Source organism: Drosophila suzukii, chromosome 2L (genome assembly GCF_043229965.1).
Source record: "Drosophila suzukii chromosome 2L, CBGP_Dsuzu_IsoJpt1.0, whole genome shotgun sequence".
Classification (NCBI taxonomy): Eukaryota; Metazoa; Arthropoda; class Insecta; order Diptera; family Drosophilidae; genus Drosophila; species Drosophila suzukii.
This window is the reverse complement of record NC_092080.1, coordinates 3351004-3378929: the sequence shown is the minus strand read 5'-3', so window position 1 is coordinate 3378929 and position 27926 is coordinate 3351004. Positions and strand designations below refer to the sequence as shown.

Here is a 27926-nt window from a genome sequence, read left to right as displayed (position 1 = left end):
CATTTATTATATGTTCAAGTCTATTAGATGGGTATACTCGTAATATATATCTTATAAGCAGTCGTTTTTCTACACAGAGAGAAGTATCCAAGAACATTGTTCTTGAATTGAGAACATTGTTCTTGAATTGAGAACATTGTTCTTGAATTGAAACCATTCGTTCTTAAAAACCGTGTAAGTACATTTTGGTATCAATATAAGAACGAAATGGTGAGAAGAGAAAAGTTAAATTTAATTTATTTAACAACTTTTTGATAAGAACTGAACTATTAGTTTATTTGTACATACAATGTACTTAAATACCGAAAATTCATCTAAATTCGAGCAAAATAAAAACTTTTTCAACTTTAAAATGTCGTTCTATTTTTAAGTACATTTTAAACTAAGATGAGCACGTTGAATTTTTTCTGTTTATGAAAAGAGCATCTCGTACACGATTGTCCACTATCCCCATCGCTTTCTTTTTTTTTATTTTTGTTATTTACATTAAAAAATATTTTTTTGCTATCAATATCGTCAGCTGACAGAGAACTTTACCTATTCTACCGTAACGCTTTACATTTCATAGCATGACGATATTATTTATATGCATTAGCATGCTATTTTTGCCATTTCCATAAATTTATGACAGTCTAAAAGGTTTGCTCTGAAATATTTGACGTGTTGTATTGATATTTTAGCAATTATTTTTTAACCGACTGAGGAGATAACTCTCCTAAACGTTTTATTATGACCCGTACTTTTACACACACATTCGTTTCCAATTGACCTTTGACGCATTTATAATCGCGTGTAATACCGCAAGCGAGCAGATTAAATAAACTTTGAAGGTAGAAAAATATGATAGACTATTTATTACTGACTATTATTGGAAACATATTTTTGATTGTTTTGATATTGTATTCGTTTATATTATAAATAATTATAAATGTTCAATTCATTTTAAGTGTAATCAAAATACAATACCCCCTACAATGAATTATAACTTACTAAGCCGCAAAATATGGTGATAAGAAAAAGCTGTTTCTAGATTATTATTGTTTGGAACAGCCGTGTATAGTATAAACAAATGATGATTATGATTATCGGCTTGAGGTTTAATGCAAAAGCTATGCCAAAGCTCAGTGGGCGGCGAAATCGCCCGTAGAACGGATCGAACGGAGAAAATAGCGACAAAATGTGGATCGCTCTGCTAGGGACTCCAATTTTATTAGCAGCCCTTTGGCTTTTGCTTAAACAAATTAATAAAACCTACTTTATTCTTTCCTTAACCAAACGAGTGCGAACTCAGGATGGCAGTCCATTGGAGAGCAAAGTAGCCGTAATGCCAGGAAAAACACGATTCGGCAATAACTTGGATATTCTCAACTTTACGCCATGTAGGTAGTGCTATAAATTACTTTTAGCACTAATATATAAAGTTCTGTTACAGCAAGTGTTTTTAACTTTGTTCGAGAGTCCACTGCCAAGGCCAAAGGTCAGAATTATCTGTGGTACTTTTTATACGCACCCATGTATAATGTGGTCCGGGCCGAGGAGGCTGAGGAGATATTCCAGAGCACCAAGCTGATAACCAAGAATGTGGTCTACGAACTGATTAGACCGTTTCTAGGAGACGGCCTACTGATAAGCACGGGTTAGTCATCTTACTTACTGATCTTTATAATTTTACTAATAAGTCGAAGATTTCTAGACCAAAAATGGCACTCCAGAAGAAAAGCCTTGACGCCGGCCTTTCATTTTAATGTCCTGCAGACTTTTTTGTCTATTTTCAAGTGGGTTTATATTATTTAATATAATTAAAATTTTTAAAATGTGTGAAAACAATTTCAGAGAAGAGTGCAACAAGTTACTAAAAGTTCTGGACAAAAATGTAGACGCAGAGCTCGATCTTAACCAGGTTATTCCACAGTTCACTTTAAATAATATATGCGGTAAGCTTTAAGTGTAAACCTTGGTTAACTTATACTAAACAATATTCTTTCTACAGAAACCGCTCTGGGTGTAAAACTAGATGACATGTCGGAGGGAAACGAGTACCGAAAGGCCATCCACGCCATCGAAGAAGTTTTGATACAACGCGTGTGCAACCCGCTGATGTACTACAACTGGTACTTCTTTCTTTACGGAGATTATCGAAAGCATGCAGAGAACCTGCGGATAGTTCACGACTTCTCAAGCCGTATTATCCAACGAAAAAGGGAGCAGTTTAGGCAAAAGCAGCTAGGTGAAGTGGATGAATTTGGCAAGAAGCAGCGGTATGCCATGTTGGATACCCTCTTAGCAGCCGAAGCAGAAGGTCAGATCGATCATCAGGGAATCTGTGATGAGGTCAACACATTCATGTTCGAGGGATACGATACTACATCAACCTGTCTTATTTTTACCCTGCTCATGTTGGCCCTTCACCAAGATGTCCAAAAGCGATGTTATGAGGAAATGGAAAACCTTCCCGAGGACAGCGATGAAATCAGTGTGTTCCAGTTTAATGAACTGGTCTATTTGGAGTGTGTTATCAAGGAATCCCTAAGGATGTTTCCCTCGGTGCCCTTCATCGGACGCCAATGTGTGGAGGAGAGTGTTGTGAATGGAATGGTGATGCCCAAGAATACCCAGATCAGCATCCACATCTACGACATTATGAGGGATCCCCGTCATTTCCCGAAACCAAATCTATTCCAACCGGAACGTTTTCTGCCAGAGAACACCGTGAATCGCCATCCTTTCGCATTTGTGCCTTTTAGTGCAGGTCAAAGAAACTGCATAGGTCAGAAGTTCGCCATTCTGGAGATAAAGGTACTCTTGGCAGCGGTTATCAGGAATTTTAAGCTACTGCCCGCCACCCAGTTGGAGGATCTTACTTTTGAGAACGGAATTGTACTGCGTACTCAGCAGAACATTAAAGTGAAATTATCGAAAAGAATTAAATAGAGATAACTAATGTAAGTTAACTTTTTGCCAAAGATTTTTCAATTTGTAAAATGTACAAAAAAACAAAATAAAGTCCACTAAGTCCAATTATTCATAGATACGGGTGATTGCATGTCTTATTGACTGGTACTGATTATAAAAAAAGGGCAGTCTGAAATTCAAGGAGCAATAATCAATAAAAGATAACCGATTCACGTGCTTGTCTCCTATCAAAAGGTTAATTTTTAAGTCCTGAAACTGCACACTTAAACTTGTTTACATTTTTTAATTGCAAGATTATATAATGGTTCCCTTAAGCATTTAATATGTGATTAGTTTTAATTGGTGCTAATTTAGAAATCAATTTATGATTTATATAATTACCGCTTCGCGATGTATACTGTGTATAAAAAAAATTTACGAAAAATGAAATTTAAACAAAATCGACTATAAGATAAGGTAGATTATAAAATATTAATCAAAATTATTTTAAAAACCTTCACAAGGAAATCCAATATATATTAATGTCATAAATTTAAGAACTAGTTACAAGTTTCAACTTGAAACTCAACTACTAATAAATATACCCTTCCATTGCATGCCGTGTGGGAACATGTTTTATACTAAATGTATAAGTTAAGTATTATTGATTTCACAAAACACATTGCTTTTGATTACTGGATTCTAATCGGCGGCAGTCATTTATAAATCAGAGCTTAATCTGAAAGGTATATGAGACCTCTGGACGGAAGATAGTACTCGGAATAGCACAGAAATGATTTTAGAAGTCCTGATTTCTGTGCCCGTGCTGATTTTTATTTTTTGCAAGTTGTGGGCGCACTTAAACCACACTTACTTTATCCTAAGTCTCTGTAAGCGACTTCGCACAGAGGATGGAAGCCCGCTAGAAAAAAAGATTTACGTAACGCCAACCAAAACCCGATTCGGAAACAACTTCGACCTATTGAACTTTACATCTGGTTGGTATAGAAATAACTTATCATAAGTTCATCTTTGTATTATTAAATATTCTGTTAGAAAGCATCTTTAACTACATGAGAGATGCTTCTGCTCAAGCGAATGGTCGGAATTATCTATGGTATTTCTTCCGAGCACCCATGTACAATGTCGTCAGGGCCGAAGAAGCCGAAGAAATATTCCAAAGTCCGAAGCTTATCACCAAAAATATGATCTACAGTCTTTTGGAACCATTTTTGGGTGAAGGACTGCTGACCAGCACAGGTATTTTAAATTGCGTTTTTAAATAATCGTGAAATTCTAAATGTTTTAATCCATAAATAGACCAGAAATGGCATTCTAGAAGAAAAGCCCTGACACCCGCCTTCCATTTCAATGTTTTGCAGTCGTTCCTAAACATTTTCAAGTAAGTTTTTGAAATAAGAAAAGTTTTGAAGTTCTACAAGCCTGTCTTTTTAAGGGAAGAGTGCAATAAACTCATAAAAGTCCTTTATCAAAGTGTGGATAAGGAATTGGAGCTCAATCAGGTCATTCCTCAGTTTACTTTAAACAACGTTTGTGGTAAGTTAAATCAGTTTATCAATGAAATGAAATCTCAAGCTTAAAAAAGCAAATAATACAAAATCAGCATGACCAGCAAATATGGACATTATTTTCCCTATCTCATCTTAAATGACATAAATGTGCAATATTTGAAAGTATAATACTTATATAGAACAATTTCATCACTGGCCGGTTTTTTACATTTATTTCAAGAATTTTGTATGTTATTCTTAGTTCATATATTCTTAATCGTTTAAAACGATTGATTTAATTGCAGAAACCGCACTGGGCGTAAAGCTAGATGATATGACGGAGGGTTTTAGATATCGGAAGTCGATTCACGCCATAGAAGAGGTCATGCAACAACGGCTATGCAATCCCTTTTTCTATAACGTAGTGTATTTCTATCTATATGGAGACTATCGAAAACAGGTGGACAATTTGAAAATAGCCCACGCCTTCTCCAGTAATCTCATAGAGAAAAGGAGGAGACTTTTCAAAAGTAAACAACTTGAAAAAGTGGATGAGTTTGGCAAGAAGCAGCGGTACGCCATGTTGGATACCCTTTTAGCAGCCGAGGCAGAAGGTCAGATCGATCATCAGGGAATCTGTGATGAGGTCAATACTTTTATGTTCGAGGGGTACGATACTACATCAACCTGTCTTATTTTTACCCTGCTCATGTTGGCCCTGCACGAGGATGTGCAACAGCGATGTTATGAGGAGGTGGAAAACCTTCCCGAGGACAGCGATGATATCAGTGTGTTCCAGTACAACGAAATGTTCTATTTGGAATGTGTGATCAAGGAATCCCTTAGGATGTTTCCCTCGGTGCCCTTTATTGGTCGTAAATGCGTGGAGGAGAGTGTGGTAAATGGTCTAATACTGCCCAAGGATACCCAAATCAACATTCACATCTATGAAATCATGAGGGATCCCCGGCACTTTCCAGATCCACTCAGATATCAACCAGACCGATTCCTTCCTGAAAACACTGTGAATCGTCATCCCTTCGCTTTTGTACCCTTTAGTGCAGGACAAAGGAATTGTATAGGACAAAAGTTTGCCATCCTGGAGATCAAAGTTCTCCTAGCAGCGGTTATCAGGAATTTCAGGATACTACCCATCACTTATCTAGCTGATCTTACGTTTGAGAATGGAATTGTTCTGCGTACTCAGCAAAATGTAAAGGTTAAATTAATTCGTAGGAAGAATAAATTATGAAGCCTATAGGTTCAAACAAAACATAACTGTATAAATTTCTTAATCACTGAAACTTTTAAACTTTATTGCATTCTATTACAATCCTAAACACAATTACTAAATATAAAGAACCATAAAATATTCCGATAACAAAAAGTTTTGTACTACCCTTTTTCAAGTAGATTATGCAGAAGCTCAGTGGATTGCGAAATTCGCATCAGTACGGTTCGCGAAAATACAACAAAATGTGGATCCCTCTTCTAGGGTCTACAGTTTTATTCATAGTCATTTGGTACTTTCTTAAACAAATAAATAAAACCAACTATATTCTTTCATTAACAAAACGAGTGCGAACGCAAGATGGCAGTCCGTTGGAGAGCAAAGTTGTCGTTATTCCTGGAAAAACACGATTTGGCAATAATTTCGATCTTCTTAAGTTAACGCCTGGTAAGTAATGACACTTCCTATCTATAAAACCATTTATTAATAGTTTTTTTAGCAACTATTTTTAGTTATATACGAGAATCCACTGCAAAAGCTAATGGTAAAAACTATCTATGGTACTTTCTACTCGCACCCGAGTATAATGTAGTACGTGCCGAAGAAGCTGAGGAAATATTTCAGAGCACCAAGCTATTAACAAAGAATATGGTATATGAGATGATAAGACCATTTCTAGGTGACGGACTCCTGATTAGCACAGGTGACAGAACTTATTTGGGGAATGTATAATGGGATTGCTAATAACTATTTGTTTTTTAGACCACAAATGGCACTCGAGACGGAAAACATTGACCCCTGCTTTTCATTTTAATGTTCTGCAGTCTTTTCTCTCTATTTTTAAGTGAGTTCGACTGAATAAATTAATAAATGTAACAGTTTGACTGGTTAATTTTGTTTCAGAGAAGAGTGCACTAAGTTAATGAAAGTTTTAGATAAAAACATAGGAGGTGAACTGGAACTTAACCAGATTATCCCACAGTTTACACTAAACAATATATGCGGTAAGTGGGATCATTTATTACAATACTCAGCTTATAAGAAACCAATATATTTGCAGAAACCGCTCTCGGTGTGAAACTGGATGACATGACTGAGGGAAACGAGTACCGAAAGGCCATCCATGACTTTGAAGAGATTTTTAATCAGCGCCTGTGCAACCCGCTTATGTATTACGACTGGTACTTCTTCCTGTTCGGAGATTATCAAAAGCAGGCCAAGAAGCTTCGGATAATCCACGGCTTCTCAAGTAGTATTATCCAACGAAAAAGGAAGCTCTTTCAGCAAAAGCAACTCGGAAAGGTGGATGAATTTGGCAAGAAGCAGCGATATGCAATGCTGGATACCCTTTTAGCCGCCGAAGCTGAAGGCCAAATAGATCATCAAGGAATCTGCGACGAGGTTAACACCTTCATGTTCGCCGGATATGATACAACCTCCACCTGTCTAATCTTTACCCTGCTCATGTTGGCTTTGCATGAGGATGTCCAAAAACGATGTTATGAGGAGGTGGCAAACCTTCCAGAGGACAGCAATGATATCAGTGTGTTTCAATTTAACGAACTGGTCTTTTTGGAGTGTGTTATAAAGGAATCGCTGAGGATGTTTCCCCCAGCGCCGCAGATTGGACGAAAATGTGTTGAGGAATGCGTGGTGAACGGTTTGGTCTTGCCCAAGAATACCCAGATAAGCATCCACATCTACGACATTATGAGGGATCCCCGTCATTTCCTGAATCCCAATGAGTTCCAACCCGAACGTTTTCTGCCAGAGAACACCGTGAATCGTCATCCTTTCGCATTTGTGCCTTTTAGTGCAGGTCAAAGAAATTGCATAGGTCAGAAGTTCGCCATTCTGGAGATGAAGGTACTCTTGGCAGCGGTTATCAGGAACTTTAAGCTACTGCCCGCCACCCAGTTGGAGGATCTTACGTTTGAGAACGGAATTGTACTGCGTACCCAGCAGAATATTAAAGTGAAATTGGAGGCAAGGATTAAGTAGTAAACTATTTTGTAAAGAAGAAATGTTTTTAAGTATTACATAAAATGACAAAATATAATGACCATTGCCATTGTTTTCATTTATACAAAATGCTTTTTTGGGTTATTTTTTTTCTACACCAGATTATACTTTGGATCTACTTGACCATAACCACCAAAAAGTATGCTATACCATTTGATATTATTCATGAAATTCGTTTATATTTATATATTTCGATTTTTATAGCGATTTGTTAGTGAACTGAGAGAACCCCTATTCGTTAGTTTAAAGTTGGTTTGGTCAAAAATAATAAGAAATATATTAAATTAGTTAAGTAACTGCTGAAAAAGTAAACAAAAGAATTTACAGAGCCGCGCTGTTAACAGTTAACAGCTGCAATACAAACTAAAGTTCCATTGCTGTTATCGAACATGTTGCTACCGTAATCAATGTAATTATCAATAATTATTAATAGAACAGCACGAAATCAGATGCACTTGCAGAAATTTGTTCACTGCCAATTAGATAGAGGAAAATATCTATGAATTTCCAATTGGAATTATTGAAAAGTGCTGAAATACTGGAATTCCATTACAACGATCTCTAGATAAACAAAATTTAAATAAACAAAGCTGCCGCACGTGGATTCCAGTTATTTAAACAAACAAACTTTGGAATTACAGGTAAAATATGGTTTACACAAATGAACGGATAGAACGCGTCCCTAGCATTTTAAGCCATAAAAATACCGGCCTTGAAAGAACAAATAATGATTTTTCCTAGGTCGATTGGAGGGTAGTTTCTTAGGGTCCTCATTATATCATGGTTTCGCTGGCAAATGCTTAATTTAATTAAATATTTCCATTTTGCGCATCGAATAACAAAACAAACCGCACGCACACACACACGCAAAGTCACATGCACTGGCAGTGCACCAAACACACACACACAAAAGCGCGCATCGTGAAAAACCTTATATCCTGCGGTTTTTCGCCTTTTCATTTAAATTTGTTTCATCTTCCTTCACTAAAACATCCACTCACCAGTTGATAAATGCACAAAAATCACATTAACACCGAAAACTAACAAAAAACAAAACATTTTATCCCAAGTCGCTTCGCGTTAACAAATAAACAGTGTGAATTAATCGTTATTGGAATATTTTTAAGAATATTCAAAATGGTCACTCTAAAAACAGTTCCAAACGGTCACGCCAAAAAATCAATGTTAAGTAACAGAGAGTTAGCAGTGGTCAAGATTTGAGTGACTTATTTAATCTTAAAAATTTCAAAAATAAATTTAATGTATATTAATGCATATAGTTTATATAAGCCAAGTAGTAATAAAGTTCGTTGTGTATTTTTTGCCAAATTTTCAAAGTTAATAATCTTAGATGTTTAAAATGTTCGCTAAAAAAAAAACAAAACTCTTCCAAAAACATTTTATAATCTTAGCTGAAAAGTATTATATAGGGAAGAAAAAGAAGAATAATTTTAGTGACGAGTTCAAATATAACTATACACCTAAAATGATTAAAAATTTATTCATGTTTTGGTCAGGAACTGGGTTAAAAAGTTTTAAAAGTATCTGATCAAGAAAAAGTATCTCTTGATCAGATACTTTTAAAAAACTCATGTACCCCAGTTAATACTAAACATTAAAACACATTTTCACGGTTTGGTTTTTTAAATAATTGTATATTTGGTTTTTTTGTTGTATTATTTTTTTATACTTTTAAAAAGTAAACTTATATTTTGATCGAAAGTATTGATTGAAGCACTGATTACAACAGTCACGTGAATCGAGTGGCAAGTAAACTAAGTCGAGGTTTTTACATTTAAATAGAGTGAGTTATTGGGACGAAAACGGGTTAACAAAAAGTCGCGTTCGCAAAAGCAATATTGAAGAGTATTGGCTAACTTAAATCGCAATTTAAATACATAGATTCGTGTGTATAATTACAGCTTTACAGGTCTTTTTGTCGTTACATATTATATCAATATCATAGATCATTTTTTACGCTCATTTTCGTTTTCTCTACCAATAAAATTAACAACAATTCCGAATGCATTTGATTGGGCACGTGGTAAACATTGATAAACGTGCTCGCCTAGTCAGACGCATAACAAATTTAAAATACTGTTTCTTCTAATATAATTAATATACGATAACTATTTCATTTGTCAATTAGTAAGTTCAACATTGCAGTGAGACATGAACGAACATATAACTATATGTGGGTACCATTGTTCAATCGAGTATGATTTAGTTTGTGTAAATAGTTTCTCCGTTCGTATAAGTAGTCGATTACTAGATGTGGTACACTAGTGTGGATTGTTCCTCATTTGCGCGTGGGTGAGTTTAAGTTAAAGTCACTTTAGTTATTGCTGCGGTGCTCTCGTGTCGAACAACATGGATTTGGATGCACAATCATTCACAAAATACGCCACGTACGAATACGACGAGTATGCAAACTTAATCTACCGAGTGTTGTATACATTCATAACGATATATAGGTGCATGTTCGATGTCTGCTGATGCTGAGCACCTTTCTCCTCAGGTTTTTGTCTTTTGTTTTAACTATAAACTAATATCCGTTTGCCAATCTTTGGCAAACTAAGGCATGCCGGGCAGTCCGCCGCCCACAAGTCGCTGCTGTTGCTGCTGCTGCTGATGGATGAGGTTCACCCTAGCCCGCTGCTGCTCCAACCGCTGCACTGTGGCCGTCAGATGAGAGTTCTCCACATACAGATCCTTCACCAGGATGTCGGCACTCTGCAGGCGCTGCGTCTGATCGGCCAGCATAACACCCTGCGTTTCGATCCGGCTGTGTAGTTCATTGAGCTCCACTTGATGCTGCCGCCAGGATTCTGGAGGGGATGAAGGTATATATTATTAAATAGCCAAGTTCAGTAGGGGTTCTATTGAACTTACGCTGCATCAGGGACTCTGTGTACTGCTGCTGCTGCTTGATGACATTCTGCAGATGGCGATTTCGCAGCTCCAATTGGTTCAGTCGCTGCTGAAGCGTTGGATGCGTGGTACGCTAAGGAGTAGATACATAAATTATACTAAAATATATTCCCTTATAAGCAATATTCACAACTCACCGCATAGGCCTTTTCGAGCACCGGTCGCGCCTCCTGCAACTGCTGCAGTTCCATTACCAAACCGTCGCGTTGCAGGCTCAGGTCCTTGATCTGCTCCTTGAGGGACAGCTCGAAGAACTTGAGGCGCTTCAGTTCCTCCTTCAGTGCCGACGGACTGCTGCACTTTTCGTGGCTAAGGCAAGATGTTTTACTATTGGACTCGAAGCTTTTGTTGGACGCCGTCGAAGAGGTCTCACAATCGGCTATCTCTCCCTCAGATGGAGCCTGCTGGGGACTCTGGGCCCGCTTGGGTTTGCTGATGGGAGTTGGACCGATATTGGCGCCAGAGGCTTTGGTGTTGCCACTATTCGTGGGCGAAGGACCCGAGGGAGAACTCTCGAAGGGGGTGGTGCTGAAGATCGAGGTCTCCGAAGTGGTGAGGTTATTGCTGTTCGATAGAAGCAATTTTATAAGTCATTCATTGCAATAAAAGAACCAAAAAACATTTATAATAAGCCAGTTCAAAGATGGGTGGCAAGTGTATATCATTGAATTCATATCATATACTCTCATTAAGTTTTTAAGCAAAGTTTTCTACAGAAACCAAAAAAAAATCTTTTATCTTTTTTTAATAACTTTTTTGAAGATTAGGAAATCTTATAGAGAAGATTCTATCCTGCTAAAAAAGCCAACAAAAAAAAACAAAAACTGTAATTCTGAAATTCGGTTTCTGAACAGCCAATACTTTTATTGATCTTTATTTTTATGGGATGTATCAATTACCCTATTGTTCGCTGAAATATGGTTTTACGAATTCAATTTTTATGTGAATTTCTTTATGAGTATAAATTATATTTATTGAACAAGCACATACATAAACTTAAAATCTAAATTAGCTTAATAAGACATGGTTAGGTGTGAGGGACAAAAGCAAAACATATATACAGGACAAGACAGTGCAAATTATGAGGCATGACACACAGGGATGCAAACACCATGGACAGGACACACAGAGAGGCTTCGCATACTCACCGGCTGGCTGTCTTGTGCGATGGTGAGCCTCCCAGCAGTTCGATGGCACTGGCGGTGGCTTCATCTCTGGTGTCGGCAAGGGATTTCGCCGGCTCCTGGATGGTGCTCTGCAGCCAGAGGTAGCTGATTGGCGAGCTGGCAGGACTTTTGCCAGCCTCGGCACTTAGCTGGGCCACCGATTCCGAGGTGAGCTCACAGGCACCCGTGAGAATCTCCACGCTCTCACCCAATCTCTGTCGCAGATCCTCGATCTCCGATTGCAGAGAGCCAATTTCCTGAGCCTTCTCCTCGAGCATTTGAATGGAACTCGAGCGCAGTTGAGCTGCCTCGGCCTCCAGTTCCACATACTGCTGCTCCAGCATATCCCGCTCATCGATGGGCGACAAGCGGCCATCCTTGCTGAACTGCTCTTCGTACTCGCGCACCTTTTCCATCAGCTCGGTGAACTTCTTGTCGCTCTCGTGCTGCTCATCCTCGTAGATCTGGCGCTCCTTCTCGAACATCTGCCGCTCTTCACTGAGTTTCGATTGCCAGTAATCCTCGCAATCCTCATAGGCCCGCTGCATTTGCTCGAGGCTAGCCTCCAGCTCCTTGGAGCGGCTTTCGGGAGTGAGAGATCTGCCCTCCTTGGCGGCCTTTAATTCCTTCTCCAAATCAGCCACCCGTTGCCTGAGGCTGGTTAGTTCCTCATCCTGGCTTTGACTTCTTTGGAGCTCGGAGTTCAAAGCCAACCAATCGCCGCTATTGCTGGCATCACTTTGGTCGCCTTCAGTGCACTTGCGCTGTTTTCCCAGTCGCGGACTCTCCTCTGTGAGATGTGTTTTGCTAGGCGAATCGCCACGCCTTTTAGTGGCCGTGGCAGCCGCCTCCTGCTCATCCTGTTTCTCCTGCTTCTTTCCCTTGCTTTTCGAACGGATCAGTTCCACATTTAAGCTCTCAATTTCGATGGTCAGTTCGTCAGTCTTGTCTCGCAGCTGGGCGTTCTCCATTTGGAGCGCAGCCAGCTTCTCCATCAGCTGCAGCATCTCCTCCTCCTTGTCCTCGCTGTGCCTCCTCGGACGCATTGGACTGTGCTCGGGAGTGCCACTGATGCTGCTCGGCCGCTGGGCCAGTTCCTGGTTCAGCTTAATGTTCTGTTCGAGTAGCTCGGTGAGTTGGACATGCGCCTTCTGCTGCTCCGACTCCAGCTCTGAGTTCTCTGTGCGCAGCAGTTCGAGTTCCGTTTTAAGACGGATCTCCTCCTGCTCGAGGGACTTAAGCTGCGCCTCCAGCTTTCCCGTCATGGTGGTCCAATGATCACGATCATTGCTCATCCGCAGTGTGAGTTCCCTCACCATGCTGGCGTGTCGCTGCTCCAGCTGCTGCACCTGCTGCTTGGAGCTGTCCTCCAGCGAGGCATGCCGCTCATCCACCTCCACGGCCAGCAGGGCAACCCTTTGGTTCGCCGCCTTATTGTCGGCTCTAAGCTTGAGGTTCTCCTCGTGCTGCTGACGGAAGGCCAGTCGGTAGTTACCCAACTCGGTGGCCTGAAGAGCAGCCAGTGCACGCAGCATATTCGACTGCTCCTGATCCCCTTCGAGACCACGCAACTCCTCCTCTAGCGCCTTGGTCAGCTGCAGCAGATTGACCTCCTCTTCCTCATCGAATCCGAGGATGTGGAGCAGGGTGCGACTACTGGGAATGCTGGCCAGCTCCCAGGCTTCGATGATGCTGTGCACAGAGATCGTCTCCAGCTGCTGAGGCGTCACCGTGTCTGCAAATCATGGCAATTAGCAATTAACGTGGGACGAAGAAGATTAGCTACGCTGTTGTATATACACATTTATTATATATATATTTAGCCCGAGATACCAGGTGGGTGTGGGATTGGGAGTGGGAGTGGTGGTGGGTGTGGATGACTATGGTGTAAGCGAAAGCGCCGAAAGTTTGCTGTTTCTCTTTATCAAATGGCTTTTCGACATGGGAACAAAATAGTAATTGACCTATATCTTTTACTTTAATATGAAAAGTAATAGTAAATCAAAAACAAATCAATTTAAAAACATAAAAGTTAATATTATTAATAGCTTTGATATATTACTCATTAATTGAAACAGCTTTAATAGGGATAGGAAATTTAGGATATGTGATTATACGAGTATACAGAACGAGTCAAATGTGCGGCTACATAGGGTGCGATTAGATACCGAATGACTGGGTTGGGGTTTCGGTGGGTGTGGGGAGGTGTTGACAATTGCTGGAGAGCGCACAAACCTTTGCAACATGACCAACGGCCGCCGTGGTAGCATCTTCGGTGCTCGGACGACGGTGCGGAATTGGCGGCCAGGTGATGGCCTACGGTGTGTTTTGTTTTTATCATTGCTTCGAACGTAATTTTGGCATTTTGGGCTAACAACAACAGAGGGTGGCAGGGGCAAAGGGTTTGGCTAATCTGGGGATAGATGGGGGAGATGGCTTACCCAGGGACTCCACGCTGCTGCTGTGCTGTGCCTGGATGGAGAGCTGCTTCAACTTGGCCGCGGCCGTCGGCGATGTAGCCGCTCCCGTGGAGGTGTTGTGCATCTTGGACTGAAGACTCCGACGTGCTGGTAGCGAGGCACATCTCTTCAGTTTGCTCCCGCTGGTGTGAACTGATCGCAGGCGCCGACTGCCAGGAAGATCGCTCTGGGACGAGGAACGTTGGACCTGTGGAAAGTGAGTATGATATAGTTTTAATAGTGCTTAATGATTTAAGAAATATATGTTCATTATTCAAGAAGAAAGTGTTCTTGAATTGGATTCTTTAGGAAAATCTCAAAGAGAGAACAATAAAAAACTCTATATATTTAAAGCCACTATCTACTGTACCAGCAATTATTTAGCTTCAGAAAAAATCTGTCCAGTAAGCATTATTGCTTACACAGCCAGAAGTTGTTTCGCCACTTCGTACGTGACTTCATGATCGTGACACCCACCTGAACTCCCAGCTCATCGCAGCCGTTGAGACTCCGCTGCTTCTGCTGCTGCTGCAGCTGATCCTCATCCGTATTGTCCGAGTCCGTGACGGACAACTCGTAGATTCCCTGATGCGGCCTGGAGCGGCGTCCGTACTTCTTGGTGCCCACAATGAGTTTGGGCGACACTTCGCGGTCGGAAGACTCGGGCGGACTCTCAATATATGTGCTAGTCAGGGGCTCATCCGTGATCACCAGCGAGCGCTCTGAAAGATTCAACAGATATAGGTTAGTAGCGAACTGGAAGAGTTGTATGGATCTGAGGTGACTACCAAAACGAGCGGCTAACTTCTCAATGATTGGATCTGCGGTCTGGCCGCCAGATTGGCGGTAATACAATCGTGTTCCCATTTCGATTTAGACTGAAAGGCTGAACTGAATGGGCCGCCTATTTATACAGGATCAGACAGGCTACCTGATGAAGTGCATCGGGATCAGGTAGGCGGCGGCAAATGTGGGTCATAAAAAATTGGCAATTGCATCTTTTCGTTTATGACCACCAGCTGCCGATGTGCTAATCCGCGAACTGATTGTGATATTCGTACCCTTCGGTATCCTAACTTGGCCTGGAAATTTTCGAACAAGATAAGATTTGATCCTTACAACACTTTGTAACTGCTATAAGAGCATCAGTTCTATCAGAAGCAAGGTCTTAAGAGGATGTATTAAGTAAGTTTATGTTAAAATGGAGAATGATACGGATATTAAATACTTAGATTTGTAAAAATATCTTACATATAAGATAAGAAATATGGAATAAAATGATCTCGATAGATACGACTTCGTTTCCCATAAATCAGCTTAAGTGTGGTCTATACCATTAATATAAATATTGATTTAGTTTCAGAGAAGCATCTTTAAATTCTGGATCCAATTCCCTGGTAAAACAGAACTACTATCTCTAATAATTGGCTTGCAAACAATCTGTAATTATCTGATGTTGCTTGAAGGGTAATTAAGGCGCAATTACAGATAAGCCGTATGATGTTGCTCTATGAGAACCTGTCGGGTTAGCTAAAGTCGCTATATGGTAGGGCAGCTTGGCTGCCCGATTCCTAGTGTTATCTCACCCATAAAACCCGATGACGTCGTCGTCCCATCGAATTCCGATCCTAAGAAGTTGAGCAGAGCCTCCTTGAACTGGCCAAAGGACACGCCCATCTGGTGACTGCCGCCCAAACTGGTGATCAGGGACGAACCCTGATCCCGGAGCTCCAGCAGGGAGCACAGTTTCAGCAGAGACTTCTCGTCCAGCAGGCCGTTTCCATTTTTCTCGCAGCTCCGGAACATTTGATAGAGCTTCTGCTCGTACGGATCGGCGGAAACCTCCATTATCCGTATCCTGGGGAATTCAGTTTGCGGCCGGTCAAATCGATAGGGTGCCCAATTGCGTATTATGATTTCCTTTTCTTTTCTTTTTTTTTGGGGGAAAATCCACAAGCGCAGTCAGGGGTCGAAAACAAAAAAATATCGTGTGCGTGGGAGGGGGGAATTACGCGTGTATTTTTAGACAGCCGGAGTTCTGCGGGGTTACTAAAACTACTAATCTATGATATGCACTTGGAGACGAAACATAAACACTCGCGCGTTTGCGGTTTTTTGGGATAGGGATAGCGTAATTTCTGGCGAGTTGAGTTGATAAAAAACAATAATGCAGTAATACCAAGCACGGTGGCGCGCTCTGGTGGGCATTAATCGAACTTATGGTGGGGGTGGTACTATCGGCAACTTTAGTGACTATCGGTTGGAAAATGCAAATATTTAGATTTGAAGGATACAAATTTGTCAATTAGAAACACAAAAATCATAGAATTTATAAGCCTAAGCATAAATAAATTCATTTCGAACATTGTTAATGTTAGATGTAGTACGGTGAAACGCTAACGGTAAACTGCTTGCTTTGGTAACAAAGCAGTGCAACATGTGAAGCGTTCATCGAAATTCACCAGGAAACTTGGTATTTTTCTAGTATTCCCCCAGCTCATCTGAGTACCGCGCTGAAAAAAAGACCCGACGAATACGTTAGACGTCTAGTTGCCTCTAGCTCTCTCCTATATTCAACATACAATAAATAATTGGAGTACAATTTAAATATGCTATTGGTTTTTTAAAATCCCGCAACAACACGTTTCCATCGCACTATCGATAACAGTCCGCGCTAGCCATCGCTAGCAACCCCAACCGATAGTTCTATCGATTGTTTTGCAGCACTAATAAATTCCATTTGCAAGCTAAAAAGAGGAAAAATATCAAAAAAAGAAAAATAAAATAGCAAAGCAGCCAGTGAGTGGAAAACTCAACCGAAAATCATGTGCCAGCGGTGCCAGCCGAAGACGACGCCGAGGGATTAACTGAGTTGGTGCAGCCAAATCCAGTCCAATCGGCACGGGGCACTGCACTCCGAAATCCGAGACTTCCGAGTGGCCAGAAGATACCGAAGAGGTTCTCTTGCCTCCATTTGCTTGCATCACGGCGCGGCGGGATCAGGATCGGGATTCCCGACCGGCTGACATGGCCATGCACTCGTACATGCGCCAAGGATCGGGATCAGGAGCAGCAGGAGGTGCTAGCGCAGGAGCAGGAGTCGTAGCAGCTGGAGCACCGCCGCTGGCCAGTCCGGATGAGATGCACGGCTTCCTAAAGGACAAGCAGGCGTGGGAGCACGCCATCTCCCTGTACCAGGGCCCGGATCCCCTCGATCACTGGTACAACTACATCTGCTGGTACGAGAACCATGCGCACAGCGATCCGGAGCTCAAGTTCCGCGAGACTCTGGAACGCTGTCTGACGGTGTACGAGCACAATGACTACTACCGCCAGGATGCCCGCTTGGTGCGGCTGTGGCTCAAGTACATAGCCATGCAGACGGATCCGCTGCACTTCTACCAGGTGCTCTTTCAGCGCGGAACGGGTCGCCAGGTGGCCGCCTTCTACATTGGATGGGCCGCCTACTATGAGTCGCGCGAGGAGTTCAAGGACGCGGAAGCGGTCTTTAACTTGGCCTTCCAGGAGAAGGCGCAGAGCAACTCGGAGCTGCAACATGCCCACACCAAGTTCACCTACGCCAGGTCGCTGTTCCATCAACGACAACAGCAGCAGCAGCAACAACAACAACAGCAGCAGCCACATCCCCCGCCGGACGCACTGCAGCAACTAACAAACTATGCACAGCAGACAATGCCGCAGAGCTATCCACCACAACAACAACCACAGCAACACCGTCCCCAGCCATATCAGCAGAACGTCTATCAGCAATATCATCCGCAGGCACAGCCGCAGCAGCATCAGGCCGCACAGCCTCATCAGCCAACGACGCAGCCACATCAGGCGCCAGAACAACAGCATGGCTATCAGGCACAGTACCAGGAGCAGCCACGCTATGAGCCACAACCTGCAACTCAGCCCGCAGCAGCAATACCAGCAGTCAATGTCCAGCAACAGCCGCAATATGCTCCAGTGGCAGAGGTGAGCGTTCAAAACATTATCTACAAAGCCATTTGATAAACTCTCCCTATTCTTTTTAGCCCCACTATGCACCAACACAGCAGCAGCAGCTGCCGCAGCCGCAACTGTCTGCAGCACCGCAGCAACAAGCGCAGCAGTCCCAGCAGCAACACAATGGCAATGGCAATCCAGTGTCCCAACCAAATCCTCCCGTGACAAGCGAAGTGGCTGGCCTGCGTTTGCCGCGCAATTTTCACGCATACGGGCGCAACAATCATGAGACCTGGAAGCCTGCTCTCACGCTCGAAGAACCCGATGATCCCTCGCGGGTGTGCCACTATGCCAAGCAATTGGTTTATCCACCAGGCGCTGGCATCGAGTACAGTCCCGAGGAGATACTAGCCCGCAAGTTTAAACAGCTGATGGAACAAAAGGCCAAGCCAGCTGAGCCGGCAGAACAGCAGCAGGAGCAAACTCTTTATGATTCGTATGAGTCGCAGACATCCTACTACATGACTGCCGTCGACGGAGCTCTTTACGGGCAGAACAACAGCAGTGGTCAGGAGAACACGGGAGATGAGGATGAGGACAACGAGGCGGAAGGTGAAGATGAGGAGGAAGTAGGCGGAGCCAATGAGGATGATGAATCTGATGAGGAGGAGGAAGACGAGGAGGAGGAGGAGGAGCCCAGCGAACCCTACACAAATGGCGTGCAGTTCAGTGCGCAAACGACTTTCGAGCAGGAGAACCGCTCAATCAAGATTAAGTTCAGGAAGGAGCCCAGCAGCACCTACAGTGCCTATACTATAGAGAATGTTTACCAGCAGCAGCAGCAACAACAGCAGCAGCACACGCAACAGCCACCACAACATCAGATAGTACAGCAGCCACCGCAAATAGTCCATCATCCTCCGCCGGAACCTGCGCCTGCTTCTCCGATTCCTGTCCAGCGTCACCGCAACGGTGGCCACCACCACTTCCATCCCTACATGCTGGGCCAGACCTCGACGCCCAAGAGCGAGGCGAATGGCTATCGAAAGGCACGCACCAAAGTCAAGCGCAGCAAGTTCCAACCGGATCTATGCAGCAACAGTAACTCGGCCTCCTCGGCGGCTGATGTGGCCACCGCCAGCTCTAGTAGCGTGGCTGCCGGAGCACCTGGTGCATTCAACGATAATGCAAACTTTTCATTCTCCAGCGCCACCGCTTTGGATAACTCAAATAGTTCGCTGGCCCTGGCCGTGGATAGACTCAACTTCCGCGACACTTCGCAACAGCAGATCCTCCATCCGGTCAATAAGACCCTACAAACGCACAACAACAATAATAACACCAGCAACAACAATAACGGCAATAGCACACTAGCCGATTTCTCTACGTTCCAAGAGAACTCGTACTTTGCCACCCAACACGATACGGAGGCGCAGGAGCGGCGGCTTTCGAAGGCGGTGGAAACGATTGCCCGCCATTTGGCCAAGGAGGCCATCGATCCATTCAACAGCGAACTCTGTCGCGCCTTCCTCGCCAAGCTGGACTTTCCGGGCGATCATGATGCCCATGCCAGCTACAAGATTGTGCAAACGCCACTGCCAAAAATATCCAACACTCGCACGCTGAACGTCCTCGAAGGCGTGACCTTTAACATTGACAAGGAGGTGGGCCGCGGATCCTACGGCTCGGTTTATAAGGCCACAGACTCCCGCACTGGCAATGTGGTGGCCCTTAAGTATCAGAAGCCCCCAAACACTTGGGAGATTTATATATGTGATCAGGTAAGGAATCTTCCAGCTACAAATCTGAGAAAATGTTTATACTACTGATATATGAACTATTTTTAATCCACCTAACTAATTAAACATAAATCTCTTATTGTAGGTGCTGAAACGCATCAAGGAGCCGGAGGTGTTGCCGGGCCTGATGGACATTTCCACGGCGATAATAGCCCCAAATGCTAGCCTAATAGCCACCGAGTTCTCGCCGTTCGGCTCGCTGCTGGACATCAACAACAAGATCCGGCAGGCCACCACCAAGGTGATGCACGAGTCTCTGGTGATGCACTTTTCGGCGCAGATTTGCAACATAGTGGATCACCTGCACCGGCAGCACATAATCCATGCGGACATCAAGCCGGACAACTTCCTGCTGATGCGTGTGCCCAATGTGGACAGTTCGCTGCCATCGCTGCGACTGATTGACTTCGGGTGTGCCATCGACATGACCCTGTTTCCAGACGCGGAGCGCACCAAGTTCCGCAAGGTGGTGCAAACGGATGGCTTCACCTGCATCGAGATGCAGGAGGGACGCAGCTGGTCCTACGAGACAGATCTCTTCTGCATTGCGGCCACCGTGCATGTGATGCTCTTCGGTGACTATATGCAGCCGCAGAAGAAGGGCTCAAGCTGGGACATTCGACAGAAGCTGCCGCGCTACCTCAAGAAGCATGTATGGACCAAGTTCTTTGGCGAACTGCTCAACATGCAGGCGGACAAGCTGCCCGCGCTGCAGGAGATGCGGCTGATCTTCGAGGAGGAGGCATATCGTATGGATTCCGAGCTGCAGAAGCAAATACGCGCCCTATCCAACATCCTGCATCGACGATAACCAACCTATTCCTATTACTTTTTATTAAACTGTTTGTACAACCCTGTTGACCAAGTCACTTTATATCTTGTTTAAACCTTTCAGTCTAGTATCATTTCCACTTTTTAAAGGACAGAAAAACAAAACCAGGCCACAAAAATCGTTCTATTTTAGATTAGTTACCCTAAAAAACACACCTTTTTCTAACTAAAATATTTAATCTTTCTTATTTTATTTATTGTTTCGATGCCAAAAAAAAGAAAAACAGGAAAGTCGAGGAAAATCAAGAGCACATAGTACGCTACGAAATTCAAAATCTTTGTAAATATTAGGCACAGACTCGATCAAAACAAAAATTGGCGAAATGAGTTTGTGAAAAAAACAAAAAACTAATACCCTGGATTTAAAATGTAATTTTTTATGTACAGCAAACAACAACAACAGTATATTGAAGGCAATGTAAAAAGAAACGTACATAAATATGTTTAAGATTAAAGCTTGCTGTACTATTGAGTAATATATAAAGAACTTTAAATGATAGTGAATAAATTGACGAAATGTTAACGCAAAAGCTATAACTATTAGGGAGAGAAAAAGGAAAGCAGCGGTAACCCAGTTTTGTAAATCAAATGCCAAAGTGGCAAACGTATAATGTGTGTGTTGCAGGCAATTGTCAATTAAGTGGGGGCATGCAACAAGTAACAGCAGCAGCGGCAACACAAGCAGCATCAACAACAATGGTGCGCTTGACCCACTTTTCCTTTTTGCCAGTCAACCAAACGGCAAACAATTTCCACCAAGCGACTGGAAAAAGTTGCAACTTTTCATGCAACACACACACACACACTTGAATAGATGGAAAAGCTGCAACAGGCACACAAAGTCAAAGTCGACGCCTGCGCTGCGGCTTTTTGTTGCTAGTTGCTGGTTGCTGGCTGCTTGTTGCTTGTTGCTGGTTGCTCGTTGCTTGTTGCTCGTTCGCCAAGTGAAAGTAAAGTGGGACAAATGCAATTATTATTGCATCTAGTAACCGACTTAGAAGTCGTGGCTCGAAACTGCAGTTTTGCAGTTGGAAAGTTGCTCTGCCGACGTCGTCGCTTTTACACAATATTTTATTTAATCAAATTGCAAAGAGAAAATTGCAGTCGGTCCGCCGGCGAAAAACTTTCTATTTTTTTGTGTGTCGACTGCAATGGCAGCGGCAACGTCAGCTGCAGCATTAGATATTTCGCGGATTGTTTTGCATGCGATAAATTAATGAATGTGACCCAGTTTTCGGGGCTTTAAGCATTGAGTGACAGCGTGGAGTTGCCAAGCGGAGCGAATGACAATGCGGCGTTTATTGGATCACTGGGGCACGCCGATCTCGATCTGAATCTGAATCTCATTCCCGATCACCCAGCCCACTTGCCTAAGAAAAACAAGCTGACAAAAAAATAGATAGAAATGGTTAGAGAGAAAGAAATACGTTAATAGATCAGTTAAAAGTGCTGAGCTGCGACACTTAACTGGTTTCTAATTAGGGGCTAACGGTATTCGGGCCCCACCCCAAGGAAAGAGTCTTAATCCCAGAAAAGTGGAGAGCTTCTTATTAAGTACCCGCCAGCAATTAAATCTTTTCAAGTCGGGCTTATTTTCACCAGCTAGTCGACGGCTTAAGCGGATTTGTCAGGATTATAAAACCAGATTTGCGATGATAGTTTCTTTATAAAGAAATGGTAAGCTGTTTCTAGAATATACAAACTAGCTTCTTTTTAATATTTTGTATAATTTGTTCTTATATAATTTCATAGTTTCTTTCCAATTTATGTTTAAAAACAATTTTGTATTTTATCCTCCATTAAACAATTCTTAAAGCTAATCATGTTCTAAATTATATAACTTCTCAGAATCACATAACTTGCAAGAGCTATATATTTTTTTCGTTTAAGAATTTCTTAGCAGCTTACTCTTCCTTATAAAATATGATATTATTAGCCAGTTTTTAAATGTAATATCCTGTTATTATATTTTTAAAGCTTTTTAAAATGCAGTGTTTCCAATGCTGGACAACATTTTTTTATAACCGTTTTTCAAGTTTAAAAAATTGTTTTAAATTTAGTTTAAAGAAGTTCTTATTTATTAAATTATGTAAATATGTATGCAAATATAATACATTAATACATTTTTTAGGTTGTACAATTTCTAAAACGTAGCTTAACAGTCTTTTTTAATAATGTTTTTCAAACAAACAACAAACATTACAAAATTAGAGTAACATTTTTTTCAGTGCAGATATATATTTAAATGTAAGTTATGGGAACATTCTAGAAGTTTGAAAACATGTCTTGTTTCTCCCCCATTGAAGATCACTCAATAATAACCAATGGTTTTGCCCAAAGGAACGTTAACAAGAGAAGTTTGTGGTAAGGACCGATCTGAGTCACCATGGGAATTTAGGGTGGAACGACGACTACCAGTCGGTTAGTCATTCCAGTGACTAAGTGGGACCCTCTCTCCCCACAGTTCGTGCAAAGTGGAGGATAGAGGACCTGGACTGAAAAGGTTACAAAGGGAGTTGCTCGGGGACCTTAGGCTCACCTAAATTGCAGTTGCAGCAGGCGGAATGCATCAGTGGGCACACAGAAATTACCAGTATATGAGTGAGCAGAAAAAACCATCCAAAACCCCCTACAGATACAAATACCAATGCCACAGATACAGATACTCTCCCCTCGAATGCAACGCAGTGTTGGCCATTTGATTGTCATGACCAACTTTTCACTGCCGCTAATATGCAACAACATGCAACAACTGTTCGCAAATTGCACGACCAAGCGAAAACTGGGAAAATAGTTAAGTAATTTGCAGTGGAAAGCAGTGTTGTAGAGAAATTCGATTTTCTTGCTTTCTGGCTGCGAGATGAGATCTTGCCGCAGTGCATCATGGCACACATAATGCTGTGTTGCACTCGGAGTCGCCGCGATCCACATCCGTTTGCAGTCGCTGTTGCCGCATTAGAAAGTTGCAACTGCAACTGTCATGGGCCGTTTGCTGCAGCTTTTCTTTTTCCCACTCGCCGAATTGGTGCCAACGTGTATGTACTGTACTTTTGTACTTGTGTACAGAGCACAGTGAATAGTGTACACTATGCAACAGGCATCCCCGCCGCCACAACTTGTAATGAGTTTTGACCTCATAAAATCTGCAGCGAATTTTCCTCGCCATTTTCTCTTCTCGCAAAATACTTTGCTTTGCATCCCGCCGAGGGAAACTTTTGAGTAGGATGGAGAAACTTTTTGGCGGAAAATTTTAATAAGCAGACAACGATTGCGGCTGGCAAACGTGAAAAGGAAAATTCTTAAAAGAATAGCGATATCTGCCTTCCGGTAACTGACCTACATAAGTATGATCATTTAATTGACAAGTTTGACTACGAAAAAGACTAATTTTTATATATTTATCGTATGATATTCAGATTTTCGGCAGAGGTATAATAGGTTTTTGGTAACTGACCTATAGCAAAACGATAATTGATTTGATTAGTCATTCTTAGTGGTCAGTATTGTGCGATAATAGCTTATATGTGGTAACTTCTAATCTTGATAAAGTTTATAGCCACCTATATTATGATGTCATGGCTTTATTATAATGAGTCATGTATCGTAAAGCAGTTTACCCAAAATTCTGGTTTTCCCCTAATGAAATGCATGCAAGAAATCTAAGATCTATAAATTTTCAATGATATAATATATTTAGAAAAATCATGGACACTTTTGTGAAATACCTTATCTTTAACCAAGAGTTTAATATTTCAATTTAATTACTTATGATACTAAAGGGATTTTCTAAGGCAAAACATGTAGATTATTATTATAATCAAAAGTATTCCCTTATTTCATCAGCCGTTTATCAATTGACCTCAAAATACCTTTGACTTCCAGAAGCCTCGAGTACTTTCCTTCATTTAATTGCCCTTGAAAGAGCAAACGTCCTGCAAAGCCTCCTTCAAATTCTATTTCCATCCATCACAATAATACTTAAGCATCCCCGAGATATTGTAATTTAGCTGCGATTATCGGTCTGGGGTCAAGTGGCCAAGTGACTTTGACCGAGAGCCCGTTGTGGCCGATGTCCTGTGACCTCGTCGAGTGCATTAAACTGAGGCCGCCATGTGCCGACGCCCGCAGGTCGAGTCAACGGCCGAAATGAACCGAAAAAGCGAGAAATCCTGGCAAAAACTGAGCCTGTGACTGGGGCGAGAGTTCGTCGTCCATCGGAAGAGAAAGAGAGAGGGGGCCTTTCGTAACGCCCTCGACCGGAGGATACCGAGTGTTCCGAGGAACAAGGACCAAGGAACGACGTCGACCGCTGTCATTGCACTGCCCCGCCCACCGGCACCTGCTGCCGCCGACGCCGCCCACTTCCGTCGACAGTGAAAACAGAAAACAGAAAACCGAAAGGTTATTATAACAATAAGGAGCAGTCAATGTCTGGGCCCCCACTACTTAAAATTCTGCACGGGGCGAGTCTAATAACCTTTCCCTTTCACCGAACAAATCCAGCAGACGACGCCCACACAGCCCTACATATATAAGGGTATATATATTTAAATGTACTTATATATAGGGACCTCCAACGACAGTAAAAGTCATCGCCATCGAGGTCGAGACATCTTCTTCCTGCCGCTCCTGTTTCGGCCTTATGTAAGTTCCAGCCAGGCTAATGAAATCGTCAGACTCCTGCCTCCATTTGAAGTATATATTTGGTAATGTAAAACGTGCATGTTCTGAATATATTTTCTTATGATCGTTTGGGTTTTATTAAATTAAAAGATAAATTGCAGTCTTAAGAATCAAAAAGGAGAGTTACAGAGAACAATAATTATTCAGAGTGGGTATATAAAATATTTGCAACCATTATAAGATTTTTTACTATTTACTAGAAATCATTTCTATCAATTTATTATTACGTTTTGTTTTTAATATAAAAAAGTATAAATTATTAAGAGCTTTAATACTACAAGAAAATACTAATGTTCTGGCTTTAAATATATGTTAAAGTTATAAACGATTAAGATTAAAACATATCATTATTGATGATCTACATACTCTATCTTTGTATTCTGGCTGCAAAGTAGAGTGCACAAAAGTGCGAAAAGACTGCACCACTGGAGCGTAGCGTGCACCTGAGAGAATGAGAACGTGAGCAATAACATCCAGACGGGCAGACAATTATCGGGAGGAGAGCTGGGTTAACAGATATTTAAAGGGTGTCATAGGCACAGTGGTCCTTAATGGAGTTTTATTTAAAAGTGCTCTTTGGATTGTGGTGAAATTATTAGACTTCAGATTTACTGAATGGTGTTAAACAATTACAATGGATACTTTTTTAAACATTAATTAAGTTAGTTGTGTGAAAAAGCTAAAAGATAAATAGGGTAGTATACGTAATATTATTAAGTATACGACTAATAACCCGTGCTAGAATAATGTTATAAATTAAATTATAAAAATACTTATATGAGGGGTGCTTAAGTTCTGATTATAAATATTAATAGTTTGTTAATGGATCATATTACCAGGGAAGTATCAGCACTGACCCACTGTGCCACGGTTGGTCGCGCAGGAATTGCGGCAGACGGCAGACGGTACGTGGTATATGGTATATGGTAGATGGTAGACGGATCCAGGAGGATAGAGGGTAGAATCCGGAGGAGGAAGAGTTCCCGGCAAGTGAACGAACTGCTTGTTGCGTGTGTGTGCGTGAGTGCACGAGTGTGCGATAGGGTGTTCGATGGCGATGATGTGGATGTTGCTTCTGGTCCCTGGTACCCTCTTCCTTTCCCGTTCCAGACCCTATCCTTATCCCTCCCCCGGCCGATCAGCATTCTGCCCTGCCCAAATGTCATTGCTCGCCGGCGACGCCAGTCAAAGACTTAACCTTGAAAAGTTTAACTTCGCCATAAAGGACGTGCGATAAGCGACTGTGGAGGATGTCGAGGGGAAATAGCGATGTATTCTTGAGCGAATGCGTACCGGGGTCTAAACATGTAGGCCTGTACAGTGGGCCATCGGAGGAGGGTCCTTCCTTTTTCACGGGTTAAGAATTCCAATCCCATCTTAATTTTCTGTATATCTGTTTAGTATTTAAAACTAAACTTATTGATTGTGTAGGGCATACATAAATATTCTATTGTATTTTAATAATAAGTTTCTTAAAAATATATTATCCAAAAAAATAACCCATAGAAATAGCATTGTTTGTTAAAATATACCTCGATACAAAAAATATTAAAAAAAAGGTTTCGTAGTTTTCTTTAATTTAAACAAGTTAAATATAATAAGAGATTAATGGCTAAATAATGGGAATACAATAATGTATATGCTAGCTATAGTAAGAAAAAAAATAATATTTAATGGTTATTTATTTCTAAATCGACACCATTTTGCCATTTCTATAATAGAAACAAACAGTGCTTTATTTTATAGATTTTAATACCATTCGGTTGGGTCCCCTTTTCGAAGGACCACTGTATGCGCATTACTGAACTCAATAAGCTCTGGTTGTTTTTAGAAACAGTCGTTTACTGATGCGTCATCTTGGAACTGTGGCCTCTCGACCATAAAGCCGCATTCGATTTCGGGCCAAAAGCCATCCAAACGGGAGAAAGATCACGACGTATCGAGAACTTGACAGGCGATCGCTGGGTGAAATGGGGATTGATTGCGGAGTGGAGAAAGGGGCGGGGCGGGGGCGCCAGCTAAGCTTCAAAACATAGCGCAGCATATCAATTGACTTGGCCAAAATAAAAAGAGAAAGCGGGCCCCGTTAAAGAACACGAACACTAAACAACGGAACATAAGCAGCATAAAAAGAAGCCAAGTCGAAAGAAAAAGAACGAAACTGGGCTGCAACATGTTCGACGGCAACTTAGCAACTTAGCATTGAACTTGTTCGTTCGCCGTTGACTGAGACTTTGAAATACAAATGCAATTACCGCTGAACTTTTCATCACTCCATTTAGCAGCGTTTAAAATTTAAATAACTAGTTTTAATGGGGTTTTTAATGTTGCTAAAAATACTAACTTATTATAGAAATATTTTAAGTTGTATTTTTGCAATCCGGAAAATGGGGTTAATAATAAGGAAATTTATTTTCAGTCTTATAGAAAAGTCTACTTACATATAAACA

General features: G+C 41.8%; 5 protein-coding genes across 6 annotated transcripts in view; 3 read left to right on the top strand and 2 right to left on the bottom strand.

The window, feature by feature from the left end:
• The window catches only part of tkv (serine/threonine receptor kinase thickveins), a 59777-nt gene extending 50982 nt beyond the window's left edge, over positions 1 to 8795 (bottom strand). The window contains exon 1 of the mRNA XM_017081133.4: positions 8658 to 8795. Coding sequence (XP_016936622.1) covers positions 8658 to 8715 — 58 coding nt within the window. The 5' untranslated portion in view covers positions 8716 to 8795. The remainder of the gene's footprint in view (positions 1 to 8657) is intronic.
• Positions 1109 to 7635, top strand: LOC108014959 (uncharacterized). The gene is made up of 10 exons (XM_017081183.4): positions 1109 to 1379; positions 1433 to 1636; positions 1694 to 1775; positions 1834 to 1934; positions 1991 to 2928; positions 5817 to 6081; positions 6134 to 6337; positions 6397 to 6478; positions 6538 to 6638; positions 6695 to 7635. The coding sequence occupies exons 1-10, from the start codon at positions 1178 to 1180 to the stop codon at positions 7633 to 7635; spliced, it is 3120 nt and encodes a 1039-aa protein (XP_016936672.3). The 5' UTR covers positions 1109 to 1177.
• Positions 3590 to 5698, top strand: LOC108014938 (Cytochrome P450 4ac2). Its single transcript, XM_017081162.4, has 5 exons — positions 3590 to 3890; positions 3949 to 4152; positions 4213 to 4294; positions 4349 to 4449; positions 4709 to 5698. The coding sequence occupies exons 1-5, from the start codon at positions 3686 to 3688 to the stop codon at positions 5653 to 5655; spliced, it is 1539 nt and encodes a 512-aa protein (XP_016936651.3). The 5' UTR covers positions 3590 to 3685; the 3' UTR covers positions 5656 to 5698.
• Positions 8796 to 9290: 495 nt separating the features above from the next.
• On the bottom strand, positions 9291 to 16411 carry Nin (blastoderm-specific gene 25D). 2 transcript variants are annotated; one of them, XM_017081475.4, is made up of 8 exons: positions 15799 to 16411; positions 14690 to 14934; positions 14195 to 14420; positions 13989 to 14069; positions 11736 to 13488; positions 10725 to 11151; positions 10549 to 10660; positions 9291 to 10484 (listed from the first exon to the last, which is right to left on the bottom strand). In XM_017081475.4, the coding sequence occupies exons 1-8, from the start codon at positions 16058 to 16060 to the stop codon at positions 10231 to 10233; spliced, it is 3360 nt and encodes a 1119-aa protein (XP_016936964.3). In that variant the 5' UTR covers positions 16061 to 16411; the 3' UTR covers positions 9291 to 10230. The 2 variants fall into 2 exon arrangements, with proteins under 2 accessions (XP_016936964.3, XP_016936974.3); XM_017081485.4 differs by lacking the exon at positions 13989 to 14069 and having other exon boundaries at positions 15799 to 16410.
• A 511-nt stretch (positions 16412 to 16922) lies between these two features.
• Positions 16923 to 21323, top strand: Bub1 (Bub1 kinase). The gene is made up of 3 exons (XM_017081460.4): positions 16923 to 18193; positions 18253 to 19944; positions 20048 to 21323. The coding sequence occupies exons 1-3, from the start codon at positions 17240 to 17242 to the stop codon at positions 20771 to 20773; spliced, it is 3372 nt and encodes a 1123-aa protein (XP_016936949.3). The 5' UTR covers positions 16923 to 17239; the 3' UTR covers positions 20774 to 21323.
• The last annotated feature ends 6603 nt before the right edge of the window (positions 21324 to 27926 follow it).